We start from the raw sequence: 11663 nt of genomic DNA, 5'->3' as shown, positions 1-11663 counted from the left end.
CCCCCCCCGCCCCGGGGGGGGCGAGGCCTCCCGCCTGCCGGAGGGAGCGTCAGGCCGGGCCCCCAGGCCATTAATTAGTTCCGAGATGGACATTTCTAATTAAAAACAATCGTTTCCTTCCCCAGCGCGGTTCTAAGACCCGTGGTCCTGACAAGGGAAAGGCCCTCGGCCGGCACTGCCTTAAGCCGGGAAGCATTTCAACCGAGGGGCCTAGAAAAACGCGGACGTTGGCCCAGGCCGGTGATAAAATCAGTGCTTAGGGAGGGGGTGATAGGTCCGGCCGTGATAAAAAAGGGTATTAAAGAGGTGGAGAGGCAATAGCCGTAACCTATGCAAAAGCGTAACCAATTCAGGGAAGATTTAGCATCACTTCAATGACTCAGTAAAAGGGAGGAAATTCAAAACTCATCAAGAAACCTTCAGTAGAGCTATAGAACAAAATTCTGGAGAGCCTTATTGAAGCCAATAACAGAAAAAAAAACCACCCAAACACGCGATGTTTGTGTTGCTCATTCTATGACAAGAAGTTTAACTTCGTGCCATGAGCAGGGCAGGCCTGACCCGCGCCTTCGGCAGCTGTCGCTGGGTCACAGCCCATCGCAGGCTGGCGTTCCCCATCTTCTCTGTCATCTGGTAGCGCAGGCCACAGCTCTCTGCGCGCGTTGGTTTGCATTTGCAGTGAATTCCATCCTCTTCCGCAGTATTGCGTCTCCCTGCTCAGTACCTTCACCTCAGGACAGTCTTGTCCAACTCAAATAAATAGCATCAGCTGCAAATGTTGTCACCTCGTTGCTCATCAGTTCTCCCATAAGCTTTATGTGTCTGTTTACAACAACACTGGCACCAAGATGGAGACAGCCCACCTGCTAGACCCCTGCATGCTGAGAGCTGGCCTTTTATTCCTACCCCGGTTTTGCTGACTCTCAGCAGTTCATAGTCCCCAGGAGAAGCTTGTTTGTTGTTCTCTAAGCATTTTAACGATTTTTCTTTTAACATTGTCTTTTGAGGGACTTTGTCAAAACTTTCTGGAAAAATCCCAAGTAAGTTACATCAACTTATTTTCCTTTACAGGCTAGTCTCCCTGGCTTGCAGGGCTTTTCAGGACATATGACTCTCTTTTTCCAGTGCCAGCAATCCTAGCAAGAAATAAAAAAAATAAAAAATAAAAAGAACACCCACATCGGTTCCCATTTGGGAGGAATGTTTTTCCCCTACACAGAGGCAAAGTGTGGCCTCGCATCCACGAGGAAAGAGCTGTCTCTCCCTGGTCTCACACCAGCCTGGTACCAGAGCAAGATGCACAGGACAGGAGATGATAGCCAAGTTCAACCAGGGTTCCAGACCATCACACGAGTCCAAAGTCAAGCCAGGAAACCAACCTGAGCTAAAAACCAGCACTCCTGCAGCTTAGGGACTGAAGTAGGGCTTCAGGGAGCACGGGAGGGGTGAGTGGTGGCCTCAGGTGGGGCTAGTGAGGGCCATTAATGCTAATTAAGGCTAATTAGTCCCATCAGCAGATGAGCATCTCAGTGAGGTGTGTAGCCCAGGAGGCAATGCCCACAGGGCTCAGCACCATCTCCCTAGGCAATGGGGGAAAAAAAAAAAAAAAAAAAAAAAGGGGGGGGGGGGGGGAGCGGATTTCAAGTTCAGAATAAAAGCCTGACTCCTGCTTTTTTCGCAGTGCCTGCAGGTGCAAACATCCATTTTAAACAAAAATCTGTAGGCAGGAGCAGTGTGCAGCTGTTTGTTTAAATATCCCTACGTGTGTTTGTGTTGTCAGGGAAAAAGGTATGCTGCTGAGAAGCTCCTGAATGGCTCTTTTTTTTTTTTTTTAAGTATAACTAAATTTGGCAATAGCAGCTATACAAATTCCCCTGTACGCGCTCTCAGATATCGCAAATATACAGGGATCTGGAGTATGGTGTGGAGAGCGTAGCAACATACCTAGCAACCATAACAAATAAAAATGTTGTGGTTCAGCTCTTCATTAAAGCCTATAACAGGATTAATAAGTGTTTTGGCGTGTGTGTTTGTGCTTTTGCTTCAACAAGGATTCGAACCGCGATACAAATCTGTGGGGTGGGAGGAGACACGGCAGCACTGATGGATGTGCCGTGCACCAAGCACGGACTTCTCAGGGATGCTAGCTAGGTACTAAATTCAGATTTTAACCTGCGGTTGAAAATAACCTCACATGTGTGTGTTAAAGAGATAATTAATCATTCTTTTGTTTGCAGGGATGTATCTCCTTAAACCAAAGGCGAGGAGAAGCACAGGGAAGCTCAGGACTTCGGATGCTCAGCAGGGAAAGGCCCATCAGGAATGCACTTTGGAAGCAGGAGGATGGCTAGGAGGAGAAAACAGGACATGAAGCTGTGGTCACGTCCTCTGACCCCTACCTAAGGTTGGGGCTCGTCTCCCCTCATGAGGTGAAGAGGAAAGGGAGCGCTTTCCCACGCAGACCTTGGAAATTCAAAGGTGCTGTATTTCTCTCCTGGCACCTCAGCAGGCGCTGCGTTGCCTCCCTCCAAGGCCACCTCCTCGTGAAGTCTTCAGCCTTTGCATCCTCACCTCCCAGCCATTTGGGGTGAGAGACTGTGGCTTTGGGGCTCGGGCAGTGCAGCCAACCCATCCCAGGGCACACAGAGCACATCTGGAGGCAGCTGTACCGGGGACCGCCTGCCTTCAGCCTGCAGAAGGGGAGCAGAGGCAAACCAGCTATTTGGGGGGCTCCAAAATATTATTATCCCAAAGAGAAGTTGTATTTACCAGGGCCAGAAGAGCCTCTCTCTGCACATTCCAGGCTCGGGAAGTCTGCAAGATGCCGGAGCGGCCGCTCTGGGAGGGGAAAAAAAATCTCCTTTAGTCAGCTCAAATGCTGGCCAGAGGTTTGCAGCCCAGTCCAGACACTGGAGAGCCGACCTTAAACGTTTCTGGGGCTGAAAGGGAGATCTGCAGCCAGCTAATGCTGGGAGAGACGGCGGCTGAGCTTCCCAGCTCCAGTCCTGGCCCTCGAGGCAGGCGAGAAGCGGCTGGGAGGACGGGCATGGCTTCGCAAGCCCCGGCGGCATGCCAGCCCATCCCAGAGAGGGGAAACCAGTTCACCCTGGCCTCGGGAATTAGGAAAATGTTGTCAGTTCGGGGCTGTGCTGCGAGGAAAAGTCTCCAATGCAAAGGTCCAAGCACCCGTCTCCAGCCTCGTTAGCTGGTTAAAAGCATCAGATGGAAACTATGCTGCCCCGTCAGAAACTTATCCTCTTACGGACTCCTTGTTTTTTGGCTCCCAGAGCCTGGCAAGGCGGCAGGAGCAGGGGAAAGTGTCGTCAGTGTGAGGATGGTGAAACACATCATTCACCCTGTCAGAGGTACCGCTGCAAGGAATGGGTGACGGAGGCAGCAGAGGTAAGGCACCAGGAGCTTCTTCTGGCACGTCCCCAGCGTCCTTCTCTGCATCTCTTGGAGGAGCACATACCCAAGCACAGGGATCTCTTTATCACCCCTAAAACACGGTAACAGCCTGTTGCAGAAGCACATCCAACCAGGCTGGGCAACCACAGCCAGGCAGACCCTGCTCCGGCAAGCCACAGGCTCTGCGCTACCCGCTCTGTAGCCTTCTTTCTCCTAACTTTGTTTTCTTTCCCCAAAGCTGTCTGTCCATCTTCAGCTTTTCCTAAAAAATAAAACTAAATTAAATAAAATATTCTTTCTCATTTCAGCTCAGCTCCTTTCCTGTTACGGCTTTTGTCTTGCAGCAGCGATTTTCAGTGGCATACAAGGACGCAGCCAGCAGCCCCCGCAGCGCTGCTCTCTTATCTAAGGCGCTAATTTAAAACACACGCCGAGCTGGGTTCATGGGGAAAACTGCTCCCTTTCCTGGACAAAAAGCGACTTGGCCAGGGGCCGGGTAGCTCTGAGGAAAACCTCGTCGCCTGCTGCTCAGGGCATCCCAGCATGCAGGCGCACGGTGGAGCGGTCCAGCAGCGTGTCCTGCCCATTCCCCGTCCTTCCTCTGACGATGCTCCGATTGTAGCCCCAGCTGTGCACTAAGCTGGCACGTGCAGGATTTCACCCTCAGCATCCCGGCATGGGGGGGAAGGTAAGGGTGGGTTTCCCCAGACATACCCCCACGGATTCTCCATGTGTTTTTCTTGTCCCCGCTATCCTGGGACCCTTTGGGCTACATTTGGCAGAGTCCTGTACGTCTGCGGGTGCGTCTGCCTCTACTTCTGCTTTTACGCCACGGAGCTTTAAAGGACATTTCCCCCCCAGGCAGGCTTCATCTCTCCCTGTGCATGCTGAGGAAATAAAACCAGGCATGTCCCCTGCCACCCATATGGCAACCCGGTTTCTCTTGCAGCACAACCTCCTGCAGGGCCTTCCTAGGCCAGGTCCAAAAAGCTTTCTCCTTGCCTGTGCTGAGGCCAGCTGTGGGGTGACACCCCCTCCACACCACCCCACAATTAACGGGGTGTCCTAAGTGGGATAGGTTGGTCCTCCTGCCTTGGGAGAGGAGAAGACGTCTCAGCCCCCTTTGAGGGACGCAGCACTGAGCGGCCCCACCAGCCACTTCTTTCTCCTCTCCTGACGGTCCTCCTGGGCTTTGTTTTCCTGCAGCTGGGGGCTTTCCCTGCGGATCCCCACCACCCCACTAAAGGTGGGCAACCCCTGGGTCTGCTGCTCTGCAGGCACCTGTGCTCCCACTTGGAGCTGGGCCATCCCTCTCTACCACCACCCGCTTTTGAAAGCAGCTACACTTTCAGAAAAGCACTTTAATGTTTTGGGGTTTTTTTTTAAGCCCTTGGGTGGAGGAGTAAGCCTGCTGGGTTTTCATCTCCCTCCCCCAGTGCAACCCTGGGATGCATTTCCCTGCCCAGGTCTGCCGTCCAGCCAGAGCGATTGCCAACCCAAACATCCTCCATCTGCCGTGCCCGGGCTCCGGCAGCCCCGCTCCGACAGCGGCAAGGAGCAAGCACTGAATGTCCCTCCTTGTTCTGCGGGGAGAGGTCCTGCCCCCTTCCTGAGGTCCCACGGAAAAGCCATACCCCCCCAAAAAAAATCTGGGAGTTCCATCCCCCAAAGGATGAGGCACAGATCGGTCTTTTCAAGTCTCTTCCCCTGGGCCACGGAGTGGGAAGGATTTTAGTGGGTGCAGCTCAGCCCCCCACCGGGACTCTGCCCTGCTGCCTTTTTGGGGGGGGCAGCAGCAGGCTCCTCTTCCTTGAGGTCTCTGGAGGGTGCTCAGGGATGAGCTGCCCTGCTACCAGCCAGCCCCTTCCAAGCAAAATAAAAAAATAAAACTAATGGCGGCAGGTTCTTGCCCCACAGACCCTGAGCCCCACCTGGACAGCTCTGGGTGAGCATCGCCCCCCTCGGCCGCATGTGCATCAGGTACTTTATTCTGCTCTGCACCTTCTCAGAGGCTATATCATCATTTAATTGTACTAAAACCAGCATAATGGAGAAACATGCATAACGTCGGGGTTTTGTGGTTAACATGTACAAGCGCTGCACTGAGGAACAGGTACCGAGGGGGAATGATGCGAGACCGGGGAGGTGTGTGTCCCCTGCCCCGGCACGCGTTACAGTCAAACCCCAGCTATTCCTGGACCTGCTTACACACAGTGGGGTGGAGGCCGTGGCTGACTGAAAAAATGAGATATTCACCCCTCGAGCTCCCTCAATGTGAGCACCAAGCGCAGCCGAAGCCCCCCCCAAGGTCACGGCGGTGGGGTGGGGGGGGGATGCACGCACACAACCCAGTTCAGGAGGTTTAAGGAGCTGCTGCACATTGGCTGAAGCATGGGATGGCCCCGGCCCATCACCAGCACTCATCTGCAGGGCACTGGGACTCCTCCTGCGCCCAGCAGCAACGTCCCACTTGCCAAGGAGGGCACCGAGAGCCAGCTGGGTCTTGTAGGGATGGATGTTCGTGGATTTTTTCCGGTGCCAGTCAATCCTGGGGGACTGAGACACCAGACCAGCCCCCTCCCTGTGGGCCGCCATGGGTTTTCTCAGCATCCAAAGGGGAGCCGGAGGCATGTTTTGATGGGGCTGGAGACGGCGCAAGCGGGGAGGAGAGCGGTAGCTGCTACGAGCCTCCCTCCTCCTGCATGCACCACCTTAACTTATTTCCTAAAGAAAAAAAGGAATTAAAAAGGAAATAAGGGCCGTGGTTTCTATCCACTCTTTTCTGCGCTGCATAGGCGCTGCGGCTGTGGGACATAGTCCTTCTGGACCCTCGGGTGAGGACGATGCTCTGCTCCTGCGCCCCAGTGAGCGGGTAACCCCTGCACCTGATTTCTTTTGCACCTCATTTGCTTTTATTTTTCCCCACATAGGTGGGTGTAAAAGCCACCTGGGCAGAATAGTTAACGCAGAGCAGAGGATGGTTGGCTGGAGAGAGGCTTCGGTGTGGGGTGTCACCTGGAGCTCCCATTAGACACTTGCCTCCGGGGCTAGCGCTTTTGGGTGCAGGATGCTGAGCAGGGACCATCGCCATCAGAGAAGCCGCCCCTGCTGCCGCCTCCCCTAAAACTCGTAGGCAGAGACGAAGACGGTGATTTTGGACATGTGCTTGGCCTGGAAGACACGGTCCAGGTACTCGGACATGTCCACGTCCACCTGAATGGTCTGGGGACCCTGGAGGCTCTGCACCAGGATGAGCTCCCCGGTCTGCCGGTCCGAGCGCTGCATCACGAAGTGGCCGCGGTTGTTGCCCCCCACGATGCCGAAGCGCAGGCTGTCGGGTCCCGGCCGGCCGGGTGCCGCCGCCGTGGCCATGCGGAAGAGCGGGGTGGGCGTCAGCAGGTTGGAAGGCAAGGGAAGGTAGTGGAAGGAGATGGTTTTGGGTGCTTGGTGGCATGACCGGCTCTCCATCGGGCAGGGGTTGCGCTCACACTGGCTGCAAAGGCAAAAGCCGGGGGGAGCTTTTCAGGGAGCCCCAGCCCCAGGGGTTCGTGTCCCCCACCTCGGTGGCACTGGATCCCGGTGGATGCCATGCACGTGGTTTTGGGACCCTGCCCCTCAAAACCAAAGCAGGGACAGGTTTTATGCCGCGCTGCACTTACAAGGGTGATGTTTTGACGTAGGTGACATTGCCGGCAGGCTGAGGGCACTGGGGGCTGACGCACTGGAAGCCCCCCCCCGTGTTGATGCAGGTGGTCCCCCTCGTGCAGTTATCCTGGGACAGGGCACACTCATCGATGTCTGCAAAACAGGGGCGGGCAGCGGGTCAAGCTCACTGGAGACCTCAGACCGACCCCATTGAGGGGTTCCTTTTGGCAGAGAATAGGCAAAAGCGCTTTGAAATGGTGATCAAAAAAGTATGAGAGTATGGCTGAAAACACCTAAATCACCTAAAATCCCATTCTGCGCCTGCTCTCCTCTCCCTGAGCTCTGCCCTGGGCCAGCAAGGGTTAACGGCAGCACTCTCACAGCAGGAGGGCAGCTTATTTTCCTAACTTTCTGCTAAGCTGTTTGAAAACACCATCTCTCTCTATTTCCTAAACACCTATGTAACCACGAAGATACCTGGCAATAAAATCAGGAGCTCTGAACACAGATATTTGCTGGGAGCATTAGCAAGATGCTACGAAACATGCAGAAATCAGGGAGAAAAGGAGAAAGCATGAGTTTTCTCACCGTGAACTGCAATAATCATCACTTTCTAGCCTCCAAAAATCCCTGGTTTTCAGGAGGAGACATCCATACAAGCAGTTCTGGCCACCCACCATCCCCACCAGCTGCCATTTTGCTTTGCTCCCAACCCACACCCCAACTCCCCCAGTTTTGGAGGAGAAGCTGCCAGCCTCCAAGCCGGCCCCTTGTCACGTAATTCTTGGTTTTGAACGCTATTTGAGCTTCTTCGCAGGGATGCCCCGTTCACAGGGGACAGCTCCACCACCGCAGCGGGGATCCCGTGCTCTTTTTCGGTGAGACGCAACCCCAAAGCACCACGCCTGTTTGCCAGCACTTGAACCTCCATCATCTTCCTCCCCCCCACACCCAGCCCGGGAACCACCTCTCTGTGCAAACCCACCGAGATTTTTGCATGCAGAGATGCTTGCAAACAAAGAGAAAAAAGGGGGAAAAAACTAAAAAAGCAATTGTGCAAGTTGGGAAAAAGCGGTCAGCCTGTGCCTTTCCAGCCCCCCCTCACCTTCGCAGCTCTTGCCGTCACCCAGGAGGACGTACCCACCGGGGCAGGCGCAGCGGTAGGAGCCGGGGAGGTTGACGCAGGCGTGGGCGCAGAGCCGGGGACCCCCCTCCCGCTTGTACACCTCGCACTCGTTGAGGTCTGCGGAGAGACGAGGGGAGCGGGTGCACAGCCGAGACCCCGCAGCCCACCCCGCCGCCGTCGTCGTCGTGCCCCCCCCAGCACGGCTCACCCTGGCAGAGGCCGTTGGCAGCCGTGCCACTCATATGGAAGCCGGGCTCGCAGCTGCAGTGCTGGGTCCGGTCGATCTGGGCACAGCGGGGCTGGCGGCTGAACGCCGGGTCATCTGTGACGCTCCAGGCGGGAGGAGCTGGGGGGGACACCGCGGGATGGGGTTTGAAATGAGGTGGGGTGCCAAAATATGCCCGGGGGGTGGCGGGTCACCCACCTCAGCGGGGGGTCACCCACCCGTCTGCGCCTGGTACTGGCAGGTGGCTCCAGTCCACTGCTGGGGGCAGAGGCACTTGTACTGGTTCAGCCCCTCGAGGCACGTCCCGCCGTTCTGGCAGGGGCTGCTCGAGCACTCGCTGATCTCTGCAAAATAGCCACATTTTTAAATTTTATTTTATTTTATTTTATCTGGGAAGCAAGCCACCGGAGCACTGAGCCACTTTGGTACCCCGCGGCACATCACAACCATGTATTTTGCCAAACTCAGGCACCGGCTGTTTCCCATGCTGTGGCGCTGCCCCGGTGCAACGGTTTGCTCCGACGCAGGGAGCCATCATAGCACTGCTGCCTTTTCCCCTCATCTCTGCTGCTGAGCTGCAGGTGAGGCTCCAGCTGTAATTTCCAGCTTTCCTGGAGGATGAGAAACCCCAAATCACCGGCCATGGGAGCCGCAGCATCCCTGGGATGTTGGCTAGCTGGGACTCAGGGACAGCCACAATACCTCCCCGTTTGGTGGACCCCAATCACCCCCCCATGTTTAAATAAACCCAAATCGCGTCCCACTCTTGCAGATGACATCCCTAGGCAGCCACGGGCACGAAGCAGCCCCAACAACCGCAGCCAGCTGCCCGGCAGCCCTGCCGTAGGCAGCCCAGAGCAGTACCTGCGCAGTGGGGCTCCTGCCCAGTCCAGCTGCCGTTGGCCTGGCACGTCCGTGTGCTGGAGCCCAGGAGCTGGAAGCCCGGGTCACAGGTGAAGTGAACCTCGTGCTCCACCAAATACTTGGTGCCAAACTTCCTCCCATCCACGGGGGCTTGCAGGGCAGGGCAGGAGGCTGGAAAAGCACGGCGGGGGGGGGGGGGGGGCACTGTTCAGGCAGGTTCTTTGGGGGAGCACTGCCTTATCTTTCCTGTCCCCAACTCCACCTGACCCACGGTTCGCTCAGTTCCTCCGAGCCCTCCTCTTTAACTGTTATTTTCCTTGAATATTGGCCTGCTGAGGTTCATCAGTAACATCCAGCCCCCCAGCGAAAGCCCAGCGGGGACGCTGGGGCTGACCATCACTGGCAAAGGGTTTGGTGGCATTTTTGCCACCCCCCTCATGCTCCCAGGACAGGACTGTAGCTCTTTTGCTGGAGACGTGGTTTTCCAGCCCCCTCGCCTCCAGTGCTTTGCCAGGAGCTCTCTGCTTTGCAGCTAAGGGCTTTTGAGCTTCCCCACATCTTACCAGGCTGGAAAGGTGCTCGAATTCACAAGTACAAATTGCCAACATGGATACAGGTTATCTCCATCTATGGAGATGCCCAAACCTCCACCCATCACAGCCCCGAGCGTCCCGACCTGCCCACCCCAGTGTCCTCCGAGACCATAAAAGCAACTGGTGGGACCCAGGGAGGACTCACCGGCCGGCGGCTCAGGGGCGGCTTTGGCCAGGGAGGCGTGCAAGGTGCTCAGCCGGCTCTTCATCACACGGAGGCCCTCGGCAAAGCGCGTCTCCTGCCCCTTCAGCAGTTGCTGCATCTGCCGGATGGCGGCCAGGAGCTGCTGCCTGCTGAGGCAGCTCTGCGGGGACGGGCAGCTGCTCAGCGGGGGGACATCGCTCCGGCCCCCACGCTGCCGTGCCACCCGGGACCCAACCTGCTGCACGCAGCCTGCCCCGGCCACGGAGGAGCAGGAGCTCTGCAGCATCAAAGGTCCCCTGAGATAGCTGATTTTATATTTTTTTACCCCATTTACCCAGATGCAGGAGGTTTTTTAGCCTGTACAAGAAGTCCTTAGCTCAGGCATGCTCTCCTACATCTAAATGGGTAACGCAGCGCTACAAGCAGGGCTGTAATCACTTTGTTAGCCCTGGGAGAGATGCCATAACTCATGTTTCATCCTGCTGGAGCTAGAGCCCTGTCCCACTTCCACATTACAAAATAAGAGGAAAACAGCTGTCTTGTGAGTTCTGCCGGGGCCAGGAACACTGGTGGGACTCCTGCCTGCAAACCGATCGCTACCACGGGACTGACTCATGCAGGAGATGGGCATCGTTATTATAGGTTTCCTGTGGAATTGACTTCAAACTGAAGAAAAAGAGCAAGGGCTGAGCAAAGCCAAGCCGGTTTTAGAGCTCAGAGATTTGCAGGGCCCATGGGGGAGAGAGCGCACAGGGTCTGGTCTGGGCGGCACGAGGCTGGGGGCAAACGAGCTCCAGGAAAGCGAGCAGAGCTGCTGGGCACTGGCCCACCTGGCCCAAGGGATTTCTTTCTCTCCCCGGCCACGCTGTGCAGGGGTGAAGTTATTCTCGTTTCCAAATAGCTACTGAGGGTTTACAAAGAAGAAAGAAAAGCCAGCTCCAAGCGGCTGTGCTCTCCTCTGCTTCCCTCGGGGCAGTTTTGGGGGGTCAGGGGCTGCCGGCGGGGATGAGCCAGTCTGCGCCTGCAGCTCTGGGGTGCCCTGCGCCGAGAGGAAGGCAGGCAAAAGCAAATAGATGCCTGGCATGTAGCTCGCTTTAATAAACAGCTCTTTGTTAGCGCCGGTTTTAACTTCAAGAGCCAGCGTGAGCTCCCGGCGGGATGCTGAACCGTAGCAAACCCCCGCTCTCCCGTAAAACCGGGAGGATTCTTTGCTCCCGGTGTACTCGGTGGCGACTTCAGGTGTGGGGGAAGAAGGAAGAAAAGAGCCCAGAAGAAACCGGGCCCGGTTTAAGCCCTGCTTAAGCTCCCCCCGCCCCAGTCCCCCGGCTTTGCCCACCTGTTTGCTGGGGCCAGGGCAGGAGCGCGGTCTGCACAGCCCGACGCTAAGGGCGGACAGACCCACGGCGCACCGGCCTTGGGGAGGGGGGCAGGAAAGAGGAGACCTTGCCCCCCTCGAGAAACCTTTCCGAGGGGTTCCCCCCCAGCCCCCCCCCTCACCTGGGGCGCCGGCGCCGCCGGGAGCAGCAGGAGCAGCAGCAGCGGCAGCGGCGGCAGCAGCAGCAGCAGCGGGAGGCGGCACCGCTCCCCCGGCATGGTCCGGCGGCCGGCGCGGCTTCTCGTCCGCCGAGGAAGGGCTCTCCCGGGCGCCGGCAGCCA

At 56.6% G+C, this 11663-nt stretch overlaps 1 protein-coding gene across 1 annotated transcript in view; it reads right to left on the bottom strand.

Moving 5' to 3' along the window:
* Positions 1-6528: 6528 nt before the first annotated feature.
* Positions 6529-11663, bottom strand: part of FBLN7 (fibulin 7) — a 5761-nt gene continuing 626 nt past the window's right edge. The window contains exons 2-8 of the mRNA XM_010575067.1: positions 10008-10256; positions 9270-9440; positions 8624-8749; positions 8388-8525; positions 8159-8296; positions 7068-7206; positions 6529-6901 (exon numbers count right to left, since the gene is read on the bottom strand). Coding sequence (XP_010573369.1) covers positions 6529-6901; positions 7068-7206; positions 8159-8296; positions 8388-8525; positions 8624-8749; positions 9270-9440; positions 10008-10256 — 1334 coding nt within the window. The remainder of the gene's footprint in view (positions 6902-7067; positions 7207-8158; positions 8297-8387; positions 8526-8623; positions 8750-9269; positions 9441-10007; positions 10257-11663) is intronic.

Source organism: Haliaeetus leucocephalus, unplaced genomic scaffold (genome assembly GCF_000737465.1).
Source record: "Haliaeetus leucocephalus isolate CR32 unplaced genomic scaffold, Haliaeetus_leucocephalus-4.0 Scaffold450, whole genome shotgun sequence".
NCBI lineage: Eukaryota > Metazoa > Chordata > Aves > Accipitriformes > Accipitridae > Haliaeetus > Haliaeetus leucocephalus.
The sequence above is the reverse complement of the archived record's forward strand: the minus strand, read 5'-3'. Positions and strand labels throughout refer to the sequence as shown.